The 20,629-nt window shown below is 54.5% G+C and overlaps 1 protein-coding gene across 1 annotated transcript in view; it reads left to right on the top strand.

Annotated features, from left to right (window-relative positions):
• The window catches only part of Fhad1 (forkhead associated phosphopeptide binding domain 1), a 98,540-nt gene extending 81,138 nt beyond the window's left edge, over positions 1 to 17,402 (top strand). Inside the window, exons 16-22 of the mRNA XM_078027743.1 lie at positions 2,493 to 2,746; positions 3,318 to 3,445; positions 5,586 to 5,735; positions 6,047 to 6,267; positions 6,769 to 6,934; positions 9,991 to 10,071; positions 16,365 to 17,402. Of these exons, the coding sequence (XP_077883869.1) occupies positions 2,493 to 2,746; positions 3,318 to 3,445; positions 5,586 to 5,735; positions 6,047 to 6,267; positions 6,769 to 6,934; positions 9,991 to 10,071; positions 16,365 to 16,478 (1,114 nt within the window). The 3' untranslated portion in view covers positions 16,479 to 17,402. The remainder of the gene's footprint in view (positions 1 to 2,492; positions 2,747 to 3,317; positions 3,446 to 5,585; positions 5,736 to 6,046; positions 6,268 to 6,768; positions 6,935 to 9,990; positions 10,072 to 16,364) is intronic.
• Positions 17,403 to 20,629: the final 3,227 nt, after the last annotated feature.

Genomic DNA, 20,629 nt, shown 5'->3' on the forward strand with positions numbered 1-20,629 from the left:
TTTGCTGGGCTGCGGGGCTGGCGGCGATGTCTGGGATTTTGGGTCTCCAGCGTGAGGCAGGATGAGCCTAGGAGGGCAGGGGAGGGACTCTGCAAGATAAAAGGGGGAAAGTATTTGTTCTTCTTGGAATGGTTTCCCTCTCCCCGCTACTTCCTGTTTCCAAAGCCAGAGCAGGTCAGAGGGCTCCAGGGTTGTATGAGAAAGAACCTCTTTCCGCTCTCAATATAGAAGTTCCCAGAAGAGCCATGAGGGAGCGTCACGTGGTGCTCTGACCCACCTCAGGCCAGCAGAGGTGGTAGCTGTCTATTGCCACCGCTGTCCCTTGGCCCCCAGCTCAGCACTCCTGCCCTCCTCAGTGCAGGAAGGGACAGATCACTGGAGGTCATTGACTCCCAGGAAACCCACTGTCCCAGAGAGGAGTGAGGCCTGAGTCAGGCCCAGGAAGTGGACCCATGGGGCGGCCCATAAACAAGCCAGAGCTGGCCCAAGGACAGCCAGGTGGCCCTGGTGGAGTGGCCCTGCCCTCAGTGCCAGGCAGAGACGCTGGGCAAGGGCCTTCCTGCTCCTGCTCTGGCCTCGGTGCACTCGGGCTGCTCAGCCCCAAGGGCCATGGTCTCCACAGGGGACAGACTTGGCTCTCACGGAGCCTACGTGCCAGGAAGGGAGAGACGGAAAGAAACAACACTGAGTAGGATGTCCGGCAGGACCATGCGCCCTGAGGAACCGCACGGCAGGACTGGGGCAGAGAGCATCGAGGTGGGGGGGGGGGTTCTTTTGGATCCAGTGGTCAGGGAGGCCTCTGCAGGACGCATCTTGTTGGGGCCTAACAAGACGGTGAAGGAGTAAGTGGCAGGGACGGGGTTGGGGACATTCCCAAGAGACCTCAGATGGTGCCACTGAGCAACTTGAAAGAGGCTCAGACCTTGAACCCCGAAGGCCAGAGCAGCCAGCGCGGGGCCCGGCATGTCACATAGACCCTTAATAGGCAGAGTCATGGCAGGAAGAGGAACAGACGAAGGTCTCCCTCCCTCTCCCCCAGCCCTGCTGGGTCTCACGGTAGCACTGCTCACTTGCTGGAATTAGAGTACTCACATGTCTGTCATCCGTCTGCCCCAGAGACAGTCTGTCTGTCCGCTTCTCAGTCTCACTCAGTGCCTACAGAGGGGCTGGCATGAGGTCAGGGCAGTAGGGGGGTAGGTAGGAGGAAAGGTAGGAAGACAGACAGGTAATGAGAGGTTGATAGACACGTATCTGAATAAAGGAATCGAGGCAGATGATAGATAGAAATATCTGCCTATCATTTTTAAATAATTTTGGTTCACTTCATACTATATATGGCATCTCCTATATCTTTATTTGTAGTATGAAATAAACTAAGATTGCTATTTTAAAAATAGTTATAAAGCAACCAGATTGTCGATTTCTTACCAATTTGGATGAGGCCTTCCATACAAGTCATCTACAGCTGAAAACTGTCCCCAACATCCATTCCTATGTCCCCACTTAATTATCCGGTTAACATTTATCACTGCCCACCACATATTTTCCTTCCTTATCTTCCTCGTGGTCTGTCTCCCCACATTAGGATGCTAAATCCCTGGTGGCAGGCTGCCAGTTGTGTCACTGCTGAATCTTGAAAGACTAGAACAAGTCTTGGCACTCAGAAGTGCTCAAAAAAAAAAAAAAAAAAAAGCATGGAATGAAGGGAGGAAGGAATAATGAGTGAATTGCCCCCTTAGGGGAGCGCTGAGTGGACTCTATGACAGCTTTGGGGAGGGGGGTCCTTGACCTCTGGAAGTTGCATGCAGATGTTTGTGTGTAGGGGACATTTTTCTGGAGGAAAGAACCCTGCATCTTTCTGAATCTTAAAAGGAGGCATGACCCTTACAGGACAAAGAAGACCCTTCTTTGTCTGATCCCTAAGTAAACCCAGCCACAGCCCCAAGCTGTCTGACAGGGTCCATCTGTGGCCAGTGGCCGCCATATTGGAGGGTGAGGGCGTAGAACATTTCTGTCACCACAGGAAGTCCTGTTGGAGGTGCTGTCCCAGAGAGACCCACCAAGAGTCAGTCTGTCAGATGCCCCTGGCCGATAGGAGACAACCATCCAGTTTATGTCCAGTTTAAGAGAGAGCATGTTGTGTTCTCAACTAAAACTACCACTCTGAGGCTGGGGTGCCGTTCAGTGGTAGAGCAAGGGCTTAGCACACGAGAGGCCCTGGGTTCCATCCCCAGCACTGCAAAAAACAAAAAAGGTAAAAACAAAACGCCCCTGCAGAAGCAGACCTTGGTACAATGGTACAGAAACAAGATCAGAATGATAACGAACAGAAACCCAGGCCTAGAGCATGGAAGAGAAGAAATAAAACATGGGGAAGGAGAATAGAGGGGATCTTTTATTTATAGCGTCGCTAAGTAGGCAGGAAAGTCGGAAATCCTCCTAGATGTGACGGGTATTTGCAATGAAAAATTCACATTCCTTCTCTGCTGATCTCCGATGGTATTTCCCCAAAGTACTAAGCCACAGGCTCCTGCTGCACGGGCAGCGCCCACGTGTCTGTGCTGTCAGGTCCTCCGATCCCTAACCAAGCCCCTGTCTGCACTGTCTGTCCCCCAGGAGCAGTCTTTCAGTGACCTGGGGGCCAAGTGCAGAGGGTCCCAACACGAGGAAGTCATTCAGCGACAGAAAAAGGCCCTGTCAGAACTCCGAGCGCGAATCAAAGAACTGGAGAAGGCCTGCTCTTCCAGTAAGTCCCCTCCGCGCTAGTCCCTGCCACCTCCCAACTGGAAGGACCTTATAACACAAAGACAGATGGGCTGGCCGTGACCGCAGAATCAAGGGCAGGGCTTCGTATGAAATAAATAGGACATCATGAAAACTCACCCGTGTCCTCCTTCTCCTTATTTCACTGTGGCCGGGAGGAGACTTTGTCATGGACGTCACTACCTGAGGGTCAGCGTCGGGGAATCTCTTAGCAGACCCCATTCACAGGAGAAGGGGCCGTCTCCAGACTGGGAGCTTACGGTCCCGCGGGGCACCAGGGTGGCTCAGGCCTGAAGCCCCAGGTCCAGCCCGTCCTGGTCCCTGTGTCTGGAAGCTCGCCCTTGAGGCCTCAGCCCTGACACCTGTGTGGCTGCCGCCACCTGGTGCTGCTGCGCGGCTGGGTCCGGCCACGTGATCTCTCTAGGCCTCAGTGTCCCCATCTGCTGGGGAGGTCGTGAGGACTCGCAGCCCGTGGTAAGTGTCCCGCAGACCGCAGCAGTGGGGATTCGCTGGAGGAGCCCCGTCCTGAGCCTGCTGCATTCTTTCTCTTCTAGATTGTAAGGACCACCTGAACGAATCGTTCCTGGAACTAAAGACGCTCAGAATGGAGAAAAACGTCCAGAAAATAATAGTGGACACAAAATCCGACCTGCCAACTCCCTCCAGAATAGAGATCCACGCGGTAACCAAAGAAACCTTGTCTCCGCAGTGAAGGGGCACGCGAAGAGGGTGGGCGTGAGGGCAGACACGGGCCCTCGGCCGCCAGGTCCCGCTCAGTGGGCCACTTCGTAACATTATGACCCGAGTTTGCCTCAGGTCTCCTCTCCCTGTCAACTATAAATGTAAGAGGTAGCAGCAGGGAAGAGTGATGAGACTCAAGTTCAGGGGTCAGAGGGAACCATGTCCAAATCCCAGCCTGAAAGCTGGGTGGCCTTGGGCAAGGCTCTTGAGATTGTATTTCCCAGCTGCCGAATGATGATGAAAATCCAAGGAGTTCTTTCTGTCCAGTGCCCAGCTCACAGTGCCCATTTATCAAATGACAGCTGTTGTCACTGTTCAATGTTAGTTAAATAGTCGTGTTCCAGGAAACCTGCCCTCTGAAAGGGTTACAGGCCTGGTTGCCAGGATTTTCAGAGGTGGTTTGAAGGTGCCCTTGTACCCCACGTAGCTGTTTGACTGGGCACCATGGGCACATGACAACGGGCAGCAAGGTCACCGTCAACCACAAGACCTTCTGAGTGGCCGCCTGCTGCACAGTTGGGTCTGAACCCCACACAGGCTTCTGGAAGAAGTAATGAGGCCATCCTGTCTGGGCCGACATTCCGTCCAGAGATTTTTGTGGACATTTCCTAGAGGCCAGGATGAATGTCTTTGGAAATGAATTGGTTTTCTTGATGAAATCAAACCCTCCTTCTCCGAGTTTGGGCCTGGAGGTCAACTAGACCTCAAAGCCTGACCCTACTTCCCAGAGTGACCTTGCCCTTGGAGGTGACCCCCAGGCCCACTCCTGACACCACACAGCAGAAACCTCCCCACTCTCCTGGAGAACCCCAGTCCTCCAAGGCAGGCAGTGATTAAAATGAAAACACGGAGGACGCACAGCTGACGATGCCCAGGGCTCCGCCCACGGGCGTTACCCCGCCCACCCCTCCCGGCAGCCTGGGCACCGATGTTGTTATTGTTCCCATTTTGGAGATATGAAAAATTCAGGCTTCTGAAGGTCAAGTAGCTCATGCAAGGTCCCAGAGGTAAAGACCTTTTGGGTTCTCTCTGCAGCCAATCTGCTCCAACTGTTGAATGAACGGACAAAGGTTCCATAGCTCTGCCAAGACCCTCTTTTTTCTCACCCCAGTAACTATGTCCACTTGACGTAGGTAAATATGTCCCTCCTGTCACTGTCACGTTTGGCCTTTCTCCTTTATAGTGGGGGTTTCCATTGTTCATCTCGGAGGGTGACAGGGTGGTGCAGCAGAGGCTGTGGGTGAAATGTCCGTGATGTTCCTAGCAACCACTGCAGGCCCATCTGGTTCTGAGGACCTTGAGGGTGGCCGTTGGTGGCTCTCCAGACTCCCCATGTGGCATGATGGCTTCCCCATTGCTTTGGGGGAGGGGCTTTCAGCAGCCTGCAGTTACGGGGGTCTCAGCCAGTGTGTCATCCCAGGAAAGAGCCTGCAGGGAGCCTGGGCCACCAGCCACACACTCCACCAGGACAGCCCTTGCCCATGCTTTCCGAAGGCCTCGCTTCTGCTGCATGAAACGATTGCTCTCATAAAAGGAGAGGGGACATGTTCTATGTAACCTTCATCCATTCATTCAACAGTTGTGCCCATACCAGGCCACTCGGTGTCAGGGGCCACCCTAGGCCCAAGGAGTTTAGTGAGCAGAGACATGGTCCCTGTAGCGCTTGTTGTCCAGATGGGGACCCTGGACCTCAGCACCACTGATATTTGGGGCAGATCATTCCTGCCCAGTCTGTGAGGGGCTGGCCAGCATCTGGCAGGATGTGTAGGGACATCGCTACCCTCTTCCCGCTAGATGCCAGTAGCACTCCCCCTCCTCAGACGTGACGGCAAAAAGGGTGTCCAGACATTGCTGAATGTCCCAGGGGAAGGGACAGAGTCACGCCCACCGCGAGCCCTTGTTCTAGAGGGAAGACAGAGCCATCAGAGCAGAGGAGCCGTGTATAACACATTGCACAGCCTTCTCTGAGGGTCGGAGCACGGTCCTCTTTAGAAAGCAGTGGCCAGGAGTTCAGACTGAGTGGCCAGGAACCGAAATGAGGGTCGCCTCCTGAGTTTCGCTCCTGTCATCCCTGAGCGCAGCTTCCGGCTGGAGACTCCCATGATGGAGGGTGGAGCGGTCGTCTCTCTCTCTCCTTCCAGGACAGCCTTTCCAACTCAGACACCAGCTCCGCCCTGGAGAAGTCAGACAAGACGGATGTCACCGAGGCTTTGGATCTCAGTGAAAGACTGGTGTGTACCCACAGCTCGGGGGCCCCTCCCAAAACCTGGGCCCTGGGGTCACTGTGAACCCGTGGTCATTCTAAAACGCCACGAGGCCTGTCTGTCACCCCAATGCGGTTCAGAAACCGCCCAGTCCAACGCCTCGAGAGCCAGCAAAGCCTGGGGAGGTCCCAAAAAGGCCTAGCGTGAGTGGCTGCGGGGCCAACGAAGCCGCTTTCCGTCTGCAGAGGCAGAGGGTGGCCCAGCAGACTGGACACTTGCCTTCTGGGAGCAGCTGGGGCCAGGGCACCGCCCCTGAGGCCCCTTGGCTTTCCTTGCAGTACCTGGACATGAGCAGGACTCTGGGAAGCCTGATGAACATCAAAGACATGTCGGGTCACGTGTCCATGAAACACCTGTCGGCCAAAGAGAGGGAGAAGGTCAACCAGCTGCGACAAAGGGACCTGGACCTGGTGTTTGACAAGATCACCCAGCTCAAGACCCGGCTGCAGAGGAAAGAGGAGCTGCTGAAAGGTTACGAACAGGACGTGGAGCGGCTCAGGTACTGCCTGGCCCCCTCCAGCCGAGCACAGGCAGCAGACCCCTGGGGCTGGCACAGGACAGAGGCCCGAGAGGAGAGTGGCTGAAATGCTGGGGGGACAAGAGCCAGGCCCAGCGGGGTGAGTCTGTCCATCAAGAGGCTGCAGTTGGAGCGCTCGGCTCCTGTGTTCCATGCGCCCTGAGGGCAGAGGGCACCTGCTGTCAGCCTCCTGACTCACTGGTCTGGCTCTGATCGTTCCATCCGTCCCCAAGAGTGGCGTGTCCCAGGGAAGTTGGGAGTGGGGAGCACAGCCTGGACCACCCCAGGCTGCATGCGTCCAGCCCAGGAGCTGTGTGTGCTGCCTCTGCTCCCCAAGTCCCTGTGCTGTCTCAGGCTTGGGAGGAAGCTCCTAAGTCAGCCCCATGGGCGAGCACTGGGAGGGGCTGCTGATCTGAGGACATGGACAAGGAGTGGGGACGATGAGGGGAACAAGGGACCCTGTCTGTCTCTCCATGTGCCCAGGCAGAGCAAAGTGTCCGTCCAGATGTACCAGTCACAGGTAGCCAAGCTGGAGGACGACATCTACAAAGAGACGGAGGAGAAGGCCCTGCTGAAGGAGGCCCTGGAGCGCACGGAGCACCAGCTGAGCCAGGAGAAGAGGTTCAACAGGGCCATCCGGCAGCAGAAGGTGGGTGGAGCCCCCGAGGCTGACCCCCAGCCCCCTTAGAAATGGCAGACGGTGGCCCCAGGAGGGTCCAGGGCATGCACAACACATTCACTGGTGGAAAGGAAGGTGGCAGAAGAGCTATAGACAGACCTTGGTTTAGAGCAGAGCTCGGCCACTCCCTGGGCACTGGGCCAGCTCTTCTCAGTGGAGCCTCGCTCTGCGGCCAGGCCAGGCCAGGGCTCTGCCTGTGGTGTGCATTCACCATCCACTTCACTCCCGAGCCCAACAGTCCTGCCTGGCTGGTCCGAGGGTCTCTGTTTTACACATGGGGCAGCTGAGTGCAGAGAGTTGAGACTCGCCCAAGTTCACGCAGGAGCCAGGACCTGGCTGCAGATGACCCTGGCCCTGGCTCCTGTGCCCTGTGCTGGGCGGGCCTCCAGGGCCCCCTGGTAATTGTTAGCTTTTTCACTTTAGAACCGTGTGCGAGCGCACGTGCGCATGTGTGTGTGTGTGTTTGTGTGTGCGTGTGTGTGTGCGTGCACGTGCACACTGTGTGTCACCTGCTTGAGCTCTGAAGAGGCTGGCTCCCCTAGAAGGCCCCCCCTTCCTATCCCAGCATCTGGTGCAGATGCAGCTCCCAGAAGCCCCCTCCCACTCTGCAAAGCGGCCTGGGAAGGAAAGCTCTGAGGGAGCCCAGACCCGCTGTCTCCAGCATCCCCTGCTCTGAATTAAACATCACAGGCTTCCACACTCGCGTCACGGGGCTTCCTCAGGCGGAAGACAGTGTCCTTTTGCACCGAGCCTGCCAGCAAAGCTGGGCAGCGCCACGGTCTGACATGTGGTTCCATGTGCCCTCTGGGGAGCCCGCTCCTTCCCGGGGGTGCCCCCCAGGGTTGGCAGCCCGGCCCCCAGGCAGAGACAGCAGCCACAGAACAAGACAGCAAAGGGCCCCACCAAGCCCATTGTGGTGCGTGGGCGGAGTGCAGGGACAGGGGATTTGCATAATCAGCACGCATGCATTATTCACAAGGCCTCTTCCACACAATCAGCCCTGCCAGCCTGGCACCGGCCAGCCTCCCACGGCGGAAGGTCTGAACTGGCCAAGTGAAACCTGTGTCACCCCAGAAGAGCGCAAGCTGGGGATCTCCCTGCACAGAATCCACAGTGCAGGGCGATGGGACAGGAAAGGCTGCCCTGTCCCTCCCAGGGCACTCACATCAATCTAGAGAGGCCTCAAGCCACCCCTCAGAGAGGAGAAACTGAGGCCATGAGATCATGCCTGTCTGCGCAGGAGCACAAGCAGGGTCCCCCGGACCCTCCCTCCAGCCCTCACTGTGCTCCCCCCCCCCCCCGAACCCTGCAGCCCCAGCGCTCCAGGTGTTCATCCGGGCATCCCCGGCACTCAGCCGCGGGCGCTCACCCCAGCCAGGTATTCGTTATTAGCAGTTGGGGTGGGGTGGGGTGGGGTAGGGTGGTGGGGTGAGTAACAAATTCTGCAGTTTTGCTGGATTCTGAAGGGAAGCTGTTTATATCTGTCTCGCCATCAGATCCTACCTAGGAGCATACTTGCATCTTTAAAATGCACATTAGAGGAAAACAGAACTTTTTTCTTCTTAAGTGCTACACTTAATATTTTCACAAGAAGCCTAGCCTTAGCTCTTTCAAAGTCTCCAGGATAACATCTCAGCACCTGTCTGTGAAGATGGACTGGATTGCTCCCCTGGAGCCTCAAAACAGCCCCCCCCACACACACACACACACCAATGCAGTTTGAATGTTAAGCGTCTTTTCACCAAGCAGAACTTTCCAGAATCACGTCTCCTTCCCTTTGGCGGTGCAAATGAGACTTGCTGTCATATGTGGGGAAACTTCCGCACCAGACATTCCCAGAGGACATCCTGGCCTTGGGCCTCCCAACTCTGGGATGTCCCTCAAGCTCTCTCCAGGTGACAGGGTAACAGGGACAGCCCAACCTAGAGAGGCCTCGAGCCGCCCCTCAGAGAGGAGAAGCTGAGGCCAGCCGAGGTCACGCCTGGCTGCGCAGGAGCACAAGTCTAGCTAAGGCAGCAGCGTCCCAGGTGACAAGTGACTTCACCCTGTGTCTCAGTGTTCTCCACAATACGGTGACGACAGAACCTACTTCCCAGGACCGTGGGGGAAGTGGCCTCTGGCAGGCAGCAGACTCCTTACCCGACTCCTTGGGGGTGAGAATAGCACTTCGGGGTGGGGGGGCGATTCCTGTGTTTCTTAGAGAACTGCCCGCCAGCTGAGGAGCCCACGGGCGGGCGGCAGCTCCTTTGTAAGGCTCTCTTTTCTGTTCAGTGAATACAACCAGGGCCAGGGCCAAGAAAGAGCCGAGACTTTCTTGTGAATGGGTTAAGCCTGGAATTTTTCAATAGAAAACATTGACATGCACAGAAGTTGCCCTTTGGGAAGCGGCAGCCCTTTCTCAGCCCTTCCTTAGGGTTTCAGTGTGAGAAAGGCCACTGCAGCCAGAGAAGCCGCCCAGCTCCCCTCCCAGGCTCCAGCCAATCAAAGCTGGCCAGGTGGTCTCAGCTGGCCTGGAGCCCCAGCCCCCTCCCAATGTAGTTAGCTCAGATCCCGAGTCTTTACAATAAAGATCAGTGTCTAGCTCATAAGGTTGGATTCGATGAGAGCACATTTATAAAACCCTAAGCAAATAAGGGCCACTCGATACTCGACAGCTTCACATTCTGTTGAACTTGCTACTTTCCAAGGTTCTCCTGGGCCAGGTATTCCTGGGTGTCTTTGACCAAGGAGTGACCCTAGGTATCCCGGGGTCATTCCAGATGTTGTATAGGCTGGAATGGACTGGGGGACTCAGCAAGGCTCCCCCCCACCCCGATCCCCCTTCAAAGATGAGAAGGTAAAACGTGGGTAGGGTGGTGCAGTGTGTGGCTAAAGGGAGGCTAAAGAAAAAGGGCCTCACCCATCCCCCTTTCTGCTCACCCCTTCCGGCGAATCCCAGCGTCTCCCCGAAATGCCAGAGGTGTGTCCCCGACTGGTACAGGCAAGGACATACTAAACACTCTTGTTCACATGATGTTTTCACTCAGGAACATTTAGAGGATCCTGAAAACAGAAATGCAAAAGACTCAGCACCTTGCAACTGTTCCTTCAAAGAGAATCAGCGGCAGGTATGGAAAGGTGTTCTGCTCAGGCAGCCAGACACAAACTAGATTCAGTCTTTGCAGAGGGTAAGAGCCTGTGAAGCATAAATGCCAGCCGTGCTACCCCGAGGACGCCCCAGGGACATCGCACACCTCCACTCCAATCCCTGTCCAGCCCCAGCCCCTGCCCAATATTTGAACAAATGACTGAAAAGACCAGCAAGTGTCTGCCCCAGTGCGTTGAGGCGAGGGGAGAGGGAACTCGAAAGTGCTTTGGCTGCAGAGGCACCATCCTTGGCACTAAATGAATTGGGGACTTGCCGACAAGCTCATGACAAAGGAAAGGAGGGATGAGAGCCCCAAGATCCTGTCCTAGGAATGGAATAAATCAGGAAAAGTGGGCGTAAAAGGATCCAGGATGGGAATGGAGTCCCGATTGTTAATGACTTCCACACCTGCCAAGGGCAGCCTCATGTGCCTCTGAGCTTCCTGGCAGCCAATGGGAGAGGGAAAACCACTTAGGCCTCCAGGTCACAGTGTCTGTGGGATGCACACAAGCATTAGAACAGAGACCACACTGGGCACTCCCCCAGAGGGGACACTGTGGCATAATGTACCATGTTCCTAAAAATGGCCACAGTGCAGAAGCAACACAGTGTCAGCCGAGCCGTGTCTGAGGAAGTTCCTTGAGACAGACCAATGTCTCCACATCCCACGAGTCCAGTCTAGTTCCGTAAAAGCAGGTCTGCGGGTGGCCAGGCTCTGCTCTTCAGAGCTCAGCAGCCCACCGTTTGGACTCAGTGCAGGACTGAGCAGTGCTCAGACTCCAGTTCCTGAAGCCTTGGTCCTGGGCACCCCAACCCTTGCTCCCCGAGCCGCTCCCTTCACCAGTTTTACCTGCCAATAAAGGGCCTTCCTCCAAGGCCTGGGGAGAGCCCAGGGGGTTGCCAGACTGGGAGGAAAGTAAACCAGGATGCCCAGCCGCGTTTGAATTTCAGAGAAGCAGCCGAGAGTTTAGGACATACGGAGACTGGGTCGTCTAGACAGTGTGCTGAACGCACTTATTCTACTTTAGAAAACTTTTATTCTGAAATGCGAGTGAGTGGGGCGCCCTGGGTCTCACCTGGCACCCGCCAACAAGTGCTTCCTGGGCCCCGATGGTGGCCAAGGGGAGGGGCTCACGGTCGCTGTCGCCCTCGGCAGCCACAGGCGCACTCCTCTTGGCTCACGGGGTGTTTTCTAGTTTGGGTGGGTTTTTGGTTGGTTTGGGTTTTTTGGTCTGTGGTTTTGTTTTTAGTCACATCTCAAAATAGGGCCCTTCCACAGAATAGTGTGGATCTCTGGCCTCTCTGAGGAACTTGGAAGATGGTGGTGACCAACCTCCCAAGTCACCATCTCCCAGGCCTCTTAGAAAGGACACAGGCTGCTCCTGGGTTTGCTGCCTCCCCCACCTGACCCCCTTCTTTTGCACCGCTGGCCCCTGGAAGCATCGGGTTGGTGACCCCCGGGTGAGCCCGGGGCTCTTGGAACTTCCTCCCCAGGTGCCTCCATCTGTTCACCCGCCACCACCTGAAAGGGAGGCCCAGCTGGCGCACTGTCGTGTCCTCAGCTCCTCGGGAGTCTCCTTCCTCTGGGCATTGCCCCTGAGGTGCAGGGTCTTGAGGACCCCAGGGTCAGCAACTGCAAATCAAACCCCAAGGAAATAGCAAGCCGCAGAGTTGGGGTGATGGCTTCCAAACAGGCTGTGGTCCCTGACAGTTCCTGGCACCTACACCACGGGGATGTTTAGGAGAGACCCCCCGCCCCCGGGACGTCCAGCCCTGCTCTGGGGAGGCTCCGCCACCAGCTGCAGCAGATTGGTCCCTGAGGAGAGTGCGGGGTTCTGTGGGGAGCCTGGCCGACCAGCCCCCTCCTAGCTGGAATCTGAACAGACATCCCCAGGAGGCTGTCGGGGGTGGTGGACCATTGTCCCCAGGCACACCCCTCCCAGGAGGCGTCGTCCTCACCCCCTGGCCAGGGAAGCCCCAGCATCCCAAACGGACTCTAAAAGTTGAGAAGAACCCATTTTCTTTGAGGCGACAAAAAGCAGAGAGGTGAACCTAAGTGTCAGGTGGCCCTGTTCTCTCCGTGTTGAAGAGATGGGCGTTTCTAGAGATGGTGAAGGACACGAGGCAGAGTTCAGGTTTCCAGGTGAGCCGGAAAGAGAAGAAACAGTGGGTCAGCAGCAGGGTGACAGCAACAGGTGACAGCAACAGCCCATGTGCTGAACCAGGCACCTACTGTGTGCCAGGCATGGAGCCAGGCACAGGCCATGGCTCGTCTCACTGAAACTCCACAACACCCTGTGGACGGGCATTGTTACTGTCCCACTTAAGATGAGGTGCCTGCTGCAGAGCCTGGTCCTCCAGAGCCCCCGACGGCGCCCGCCGCAGGTCTGACACAGGTCAGAGATTCTGGCCCTGCTTCAGGTGCTCCATCCAAGCGATCGCTGACCCCATCTGGGCGGCGTGTGTCTTCACTTTCAAGGAGGTGCCCTCCAGAATGCCCTTTTCTTGAGAGCTGAGGATCAAGGCTGTGAAATCTGAACCGTTACCTTTCACGATTCGGCCTTGATGCTGCCCCAGCCAGATGCCCGCCTTGCACGGCAGAAGCCAGCTCGCGGGGAGATCAGCACCTTTCCCTTGAACACGAGAGAGGAAATATGTTCGAGTTTGACAAAAGACCACAGTTATGCTGAGACGGTAAAATCCTCCATGTAAGAGCAGAAGCCTGTTCTCGATCCCCTTGTCCTAAGACAGGAAGGTAGCTACCGCTCAGAGCAGATGTCAGGACAGAGAGCGTCCCAAGGGTCCCCCTAGTTCCGAGAACTGTGCTACCCTGCAAAGTGGGACAGAGGGAGGCTGGAAACTTGCTCATCCACACACAGGACAAACCCCGGGCAGGCGGACACCTTGAGATAAGGCAGAAGGCTTCCTTGAGCAGTGGGGCCGGCCCTGAAGCCGCAGGACCGTCCAGCTCTGAGCTGTGAAGGCCGCCTCAGGGTCAGGAGCCGGGAGCAGCTTGCGCTCGCACTAGGTGCAGATGAGCGTCCCATCCTCCAGCCCTCCTGCCAGGGACGCCGGGCCTCGTGTCTAGATCTCCATGGTGCAGAAAGGTGTCTTCGGGTTCCTTGCAAAGCGTGGGTGGCCTGGAGCCCTGAGGCGATGGAGTCCACATGACCACGTCAGAAAAGACAGGCCCTGTGAGACCCACCCCTCCAACTGGCCCACTCATCACAGGCTCCCTCGCTAGCGAGCTTCTGGACCTTTCTGTCCAGGCCCCGTGGCTTCTGGTTTGTCTTTCACAATGCCATTCATTAAATTGTTTTCCCTACAGCTAACAATCTTTTATAATTGTGTGCGGGTTGTATGCCAAAGAGGAAAATCGAGTTTCTAGTCTTCTAGAAAAACCCAGAAATTGATTGAGGACCCAGTTAAGGCTAGGCAGGGTGCTGGGCACAGGGGAGAGGAAAGGGAACAAAGAGAGGTGCTGTCCTGTCCCTCATCCATTCGACAGACACCTACTGAGAGCCCGTGATGTGGCAGCTGCCGACCATGTGTCCAGGACAATCATGCACTCAGCGGGGTGGGGGGGGGGCAGTGTCCCCCCAAGGGAGTCAACATTATTTTTCCGACCAGGAATTAAATCCAGGGGTGCTTTACCACTGATCCACGTCCCAGCCCTGTTTATTTAATTTTTAAAAATTTTTTGTGATTGTAGATGGACAGAATGCCTTTGTTTGTGTGGTGCCGAGGATCGGACCTAGTGCCTCACGCGTGCTAGGCAAGTGCTCTACTGCTGAGCGACAGTCCCAGCACCCAGCCCTTTTTATTGAGACAGAGCCTCACTAAGTTGCTAAGGCTGGTCTTGAATTTGCGATCCTCCTGCTTCAACCTCCTGAGTTTCTGGGATTACAGGCATGTGCCACAACACTCCGCCAACGTTTATTCTTTACACATAAAGCACAAATACACACACACACAGGTTGAGTGTCCCGGATCTGAAAGTCCCAAACTCAAAATGTTCCAAAATCCAAAGCATTTTGAGTGCTGATGTAATGCCGCAAGTGGGAAATTCCACACTATGAAACTGTTTCCTGCACAAAATATTTAAAATGTTGCATCGATTATCTTCTATGCCTGTGTGCAAGGTGTATATGAATCATAAATGAATCTGGTATTCAAACTTGGGTCTCATCCCCAAGATATCTCATTGGGTACGCAACTATTCTAAAACTAGGGAAAATCTAAAACCTGAAACACATCGGTCCCAAACTCTGGGTTGAGGATTACTCAACGTGTGTGCGCAGGGGGGGCGGCGGGACACATGCCCGCACGCATAGTGCTATCTGTGATATTAAAATTTCATAGAGTGGGAGGGATTAGCAAAAACCATCCACAGGGGAGGGACAGATAATGGCAAAGGTTGAGAAACATAGCTCTAGAAGAATGAAAACATAAAAATCCACGCCCCTCTGGCTTCCAGCCTGGAACCGTTTTTTTTTTAAAGGTCAAAACAAGCACCACTTAGATAGAGACTTGTGGGCAAGGTGCTCTGAGGGCAAGGCCGAGGGCTGAGCCCAGGATCCTATTTCAGTGTCCAAGGGCCGCGACCAGAAGGCTGCAGGATAGGCAGGGAGCTCGCTAGAGCCCAGGCCTGTGGTTTTCCAGAACAGCCACCCCGTGCATCCTGAGTGGGTTTCCACCCTGGGTGTCACTGTTTAAAGCCTGGTCCTCAGGGGGAGTCTTGTGGTTCCCAAAACCTCAGCAGGGGATGGTGGTGCTCTGGCCTCTCTCCAGGCTGGGCTCTGCCAGGGGCCCCACTCCCACCCCTGCCCTCCACCCCCCCACACAGGTTCACAGGCCCCAGCCACCACCTCTTCCAGGGTGGGTCAGGTCACCCAGTCTGCCTTCTGCTGCCCCTCCCTGTCACACTGCAGAGAGACTCTTCCTTGGTCCTTCTGCCTCAGGCGGTTGGCAGATCTGGGGGTGGAGACTGACAGGACCTGAGACTATTTTTTAACACAATGCCTTTATTTTTTTAATGTGGTGCTGAGGATCAAACCCGGTCCCGCCTGTGCTAGGTGACGCTCTACCGCTGAGCCACAATCCCAGCCCATGGGACTATTTTTAACAAACTTTCTGGGTCCCGCAGCCAACCTTGCACCCCCCATCAGGGCTTGGGCATTCGAAAACCATTCGCAGACAAGCAATTTTATTGAAAATCGAAGGGCAGGCTGTGCGGAGACATCCCCCCCCCCCCAGGTCATTCAAACCAATATTTATTTGGAGGGCTACTGGAGAGTTCTCAGCCTTTTTTTGGCGTGGGGGGTGCTGTACCAGGGATTGAATTCAGGGGCACTCGACCAGTGATCCACATCCCCAGCCCTATTTTCTGTTTAGAGACAGGGTCTCACTGAGTTGCTTAGCTCCTCGCTGTTGCTGAGGCTGGCTTTGAACCTGTGATCCTCCTGCCTCAGCCTCCCGAGCCGCTGGGATTACAGGCGTGTGCCACCGCGCCCAACATGATGAAGGCAGGTTCTCAAATGGCATTCCAGGCCCTCTGCCACTGGCCCGGGTCTCAGAAGGGGACTTTTAAACCTGTCCTAAAGTGAAAAGAACTTAGCGCATGCACGTACGCACACACACACACACACACACACACACACACACACCCCTCTGGTCCTCTGTGCCCCTCCAGGCCTCTGATGGCTTTGTCCCCAGCCATGTGACAGGAAGGGGGTGAATAGCATATCAGAGCCCACAACCCCAAGTCCTGGGAAGGATCTTCCAAAAAGCCCAGCTGTGACAAGGGATCAAGCAACTAAGTAAGACCTGGGAGCAGAGTCAGATGGTGACTGTCCGGATGCTCCTTCCAGGACAGGGTGATCCCCTGAGCAGTCTGCACGCTGTCCTTCCAAACCTTCAGATGGAAGACACCTTTCATTCAGTAGGAGCCCATAGAGAGAGACTGCATCACCGCGAATGTGTTCACCATACACAGTTCCTGGTTTCCAGACCACGAAACAAGGATGTAAAAGGGGCCAGCCACAGCTGTTGCTGGAAGGGCACACCCCAAACAGTAATGCAGCTTGTCAATGGATAGTGTGATAATGATGAGCCATTTTATCTCCTCCTTGCTCTGATCTCTGTGTGTGTGTGTGTGTGTGTGTGTGTGCGCGTGACATTTTCTTTTGGTTACCAAATCAAATGAAACCATTTGGGTGGAACATGTTGGGATCTCACAGCAATTATAGAGTTTGTGCCTCTTGCTTGTTGAAGGTTGGAGCCAAAAAAGCCACCTCAAAGATGGACCAAGAAAGAGAGATGAAAAAAGAGACATCCAGCAAATCCAGCCAGAGCCTGTTGTTTTCTAAGCCTGGTGGAAGGAACTAGAGCAATGTCGTCTCACCCAGACTCATGTGATTCTCCGTGAGTCGGTTTGACTCCTCCATGTCAAAATATTAAGACGTTTTATGTAGGACTTTCTAGACTGGTATTTTGCACAGTATGTATTTGAGAGTGTGTAGGGGGGAACAGGGGTTCTTTTTTTTTAATAACTATGAATATGTACAAACTCAGGTATGTGAAAGTATGTTTGTAACCTAGACTCCTCAGTCTGGTATGCACAATTTCCCAGTTTCACATTTGAGTCATGACATCACACCCCAAAGGAGCTCTGGGAGACCCATAGTGGAGAAAATCCAAGACTGTCACTGGAGTCAGGCAGAAGGGGAAGCTCAGGGCTCTTGGGCCAGGCCATAGGGAATTGAGCTGACTTTATTGTAATAAATTTAGAATGCCCATCAGTTTAATTGCTTCCATAATAACAACTAACATTCCTATGGCACTCTCTGCAATTTTCAAAACTCTTTTTAAATCCTTCCTGGGCCCAAGGAGGTCAAGAATATTGTGCTCCCTGTTTTGTAGCTGAGAAGCTGACCAATGGGGGTTCACAGACCTGCCTAGAATCCCACAGCTTTAAATTCAGGAACTGGTCTTGAACCCGAATTTCTAATTCCATCTCATCCTGTCCATTCTGCCACACCGAGATGGCCCAGTGGTTCCAGTCCCAGACCACAAGGACAGACCAAGTTCCCAGAGAACACACACTGCCCAGGAGGCCGCACCGCCCTCGCCTGGTGTTGGGAGGGACCCTCCTTGCCCAGGCTCCGTCTCTGCTTCTCCCATGGCCTGCTTTCTCTCTGTCCACCTGTCCTCTCACCGCTTTCCTTGTGTTGGGGGAAGGGGAAGAACCAGAAGTCATGAGTAGGATTGATTCTATAGATCTACAATAAAAATATTTTTTATGTTTTAAAACCAAGTGTCTTATTAATACCAATTAAAACTCAGGGGAGGGAGGGGGATACAGCTCAATGGGTAGGGTGCTTGCCTCTCATGCCCAAGGCCCTGGGTTCAATTCCCAGCACCACACACACACACCCCTCAGGGGAAATCCATAAACTCTTTATGTGATCTCCCCCAGAAGGCACATCTTACAGAGGGCGGGATCTAAAGACAGTGACCTTGAAAAGGTGAAAATTCTAGAAACCGGAAGAAGACTCTGGTAGTATGAAAACCGCACCTCATCTCCAAAGTCCAAAGAAAGTTTTTCTCTAGCACCAGAACAGATCGCTTGGCTAAGCAGCTGGTGCAAGTTTGAGATCCAAATTGTGTGAAAAATCCACTGTTTGCTGAACAGGTATATTTTACCTACAATGGCTTTACGAATCCCCATACTGTCTTTCCAAGGGACGAGTTAAGGTTTAGCCTATCAACTTCACCTCCCAGGGGCAATTTATTCTCCTGACTCCTCCAAGGAGGCGGCTTCTCCTCGGCCCCGCCCCTCCCTCCCCTGAGCGGCTCCCTTGGCCGTCGCTGATTGGCTGGGTGGTAGTTACCCAACCCAAGCCAGGCCAATCCGATTTCCCTCCTAATTCCAGCCGGGCCAATCAGCATCTCTGCCCTTAGGGTGCCATTCAGGACAGTGGTGGAGCTGGGGCAGAGAGAGAAGGTGCCGCTCCAGGGCTGGCGAGGGCCTTTCCTGTAGCAAGGTGTTCAGAAACAGAAGGTCGGAGCTGCAAAGAGTAGAGAGACCAGGAACCCGGAGCCCCAGAGCCAGCGGGTGCTGCAGGCACCAGGGGGCGCCAAGAGCGTATCCTGCCTCAGAGGCTGAATGCTGCGCCCTGGATTTCCCCGCCTCCCTTGCAGCTAGCAAGGCCGCAGTGTGACCTCTGCCCAGGACATAAAGGAAAGCCCCAGGAGGGCTTCCCTTGGAGAAAGCTTTGCCCCTTTGCCCCCGGCCCCGTTTTGTTCCTGGGGCTCAGGTTCGGTGCAAGAGCAAACTGTCTTGGGGATCATCAGATAAAAAGCAAGAAGCCAGCAAGGCTTGGTGGCACACGCCTGCGGCTCAGGAGGCTGAGAAAGGAGGATCGTGAGTTCAAAGCCAGCCTCAGCAATGGAGAGGCCCTATGAAACTCAGTGAGACCCTGTCTCTAAATAAAATACAAAATAGGGCTGGGGATGTGGCTCAGTGGTCGAGTGTCCCTGAGTTCAATACCCGGTACCAAAAAAAAAAAAAAAAAAAAGAAGCAGCAGCAGCAGCCAGAGCTCCCCTAACAAGGAGAATAGACCGGAAAGACAAGAGCAAGGGGTGCCTGGCGGCATCCAAGAGTGCAGAACTGCTCACCTCTGTATTTGTACTGTAGGACAGATAGGCCCCTCCAGTTGAAGCCACCGAGTCACCTGGGAGCGTTTGTGCTGGGCAACAAAACACCCCAAACTTATTGACCCAGAATGACAAATATTATTTCTCATGAGTCCATGGATCAAGCTGGGCACTTCTGCCATCTAGGATGGCTTGGCTGGAGCTGGATGGTTCAGGGTGGCCTTGTTCTCATGCCTGGGCACTGGCGGACAAATGGGTTAGGTCAGTAATCTCGAGGAGGGGCGAGGTAGACAGCCCCTGCTCCAGGAGACGTTTGACAATGTCTGGGTATAATTTTTGATTATCACCTCTGGGGCAGGAGGGTGCTACTATTATCTATGGGATTTTAAAAAAAAAAAGGCACAGAACAACACCCCACCACAAAGAATCCCTTCCTCTCGAATGTCAGTAGTAGTGAGGTTGAGAAACCCCGTGAGAGGGGCCTCCAGCTGCAACAGCGTGTCTTAGCTCAGCAAGCTGGTCACCACCAGCAAGCCAGACGGGGCTCGCTCGTGCGGCAGTGGTCACAGGTCCCCAGACATGGCAGTGAGATCCAGCCCCGATGCACAAGCAGCCTTCAAGTCTCTACCTGCCTTGTGTTTGTTTATACCTCGTCAGTCAAAGCCAGGGTTGATGTGAGTGGGGATCTGGAGCTTTACAATCTGCCCACATCCAGTTTCTGTTATTGGAAGCTGAATATGTTCCCAGCCGACACAGGAGGAGAAAGCTACCTTGATTTCCAATGACTTGCCGGTTCCTAGTTCCCTTCCTTGTGAAGGCAGTTCCAATGCCTGCCCTTGGGTTCCACTAAGACCCTTTGTATCACACAAGATTTCTGAATTGCAAACAACAGAAACTTCCTGTGGCCCATAGGCAGAAAGGGAATTAGTTTGTTATTGCAAAGAAATGAGGAAGCCTAAGCAAAAAAGAGTCTGGCTTGGGTACTCAGGGACCTGCTTTTCCTCCCCCCACACATGCTCCTCTGGGTGTCCACTGGTGGAGTGAATGCTATTTGCAGCCTTCACTGTGACACTGCTGCACAGTCCCCACTGGTGGTTCTGAATAGCCCCTGGCAACCTCTCTATGGGGAGAGGGCGCAGACCAAGGTACAACAAGGTACCTCAAAGAGGATCCCTCGAAATCCCGGATCTTCCTCTGCTCCTCCAAGAAGCTACCACAAAGGACTTCCTTCCGCCCTTGCCAACGGTAACCGGTTCGGGTTCTTGGAGTCGTGACTGTGACGATAAGGTGCCCTTCTCCGGCAGCTTGGCAGCATCGCCGGTGCCTGTTGTTGCAGAAACTAGAGTCATGAAATGTCTGGGGGAAAAAATAGCTCCTGGATCTGCGTTCCCAAACGTGCTCCCGGGAAATGCAGTGGTTTCCAATGTTTTAGGGACTTGGGGAATCCGAGCACTATGGGAAGGATCAGAGGAAGCCCCATACCTGCTGAAGCCCCTCTTTTTCATGCAGAGGCCTCCCGGGCAGGAGGTGGGGCGCCCGGTGAGGGGAGACTATCTCGCTTATCAACTTGGCCTCGATTCCATCAAGATGCACCGCCTGCATCTGTCTGCTCGGTGTCCCCAGTTATTTTGGGCCGTCTCATGACCTTGTGAGCCTGTTTCTGCCTTTAAAATATTTTTCTCTGCCCATCTGTTCCCCAGGAATCTATTGCACTGCCTCCGTCCTGCAACGGAAGCCTTGGCGGCTTGCTCGTTTTCGTTTCCTCTCATCTCTGGCACACCGCTTTCCTCCCTCAGACCCTAAAATACTGGCAGCAGACATTTTTTCTTCCGACTAACTGTGGTCTCAGCAGAGATCAAAGGGGCTCTTTGACAGGCAA

Source organism: Ictidomys tridecemlineatus, chromosome 11, assembly GCF_052094955.1.
Source record: "Ictidomys tridecemlineatus isolate mIctTri1 chromosome 11, mIctTri1.hap1, whole genome shotgun sequence".
Classification (NCBI taxonomy): Eukaryota; Metazoa; Chordata; class Mammalia; order Rodentia; family Sciuridae; genus Ictidomys; species Ictidomys tridecemlineatus.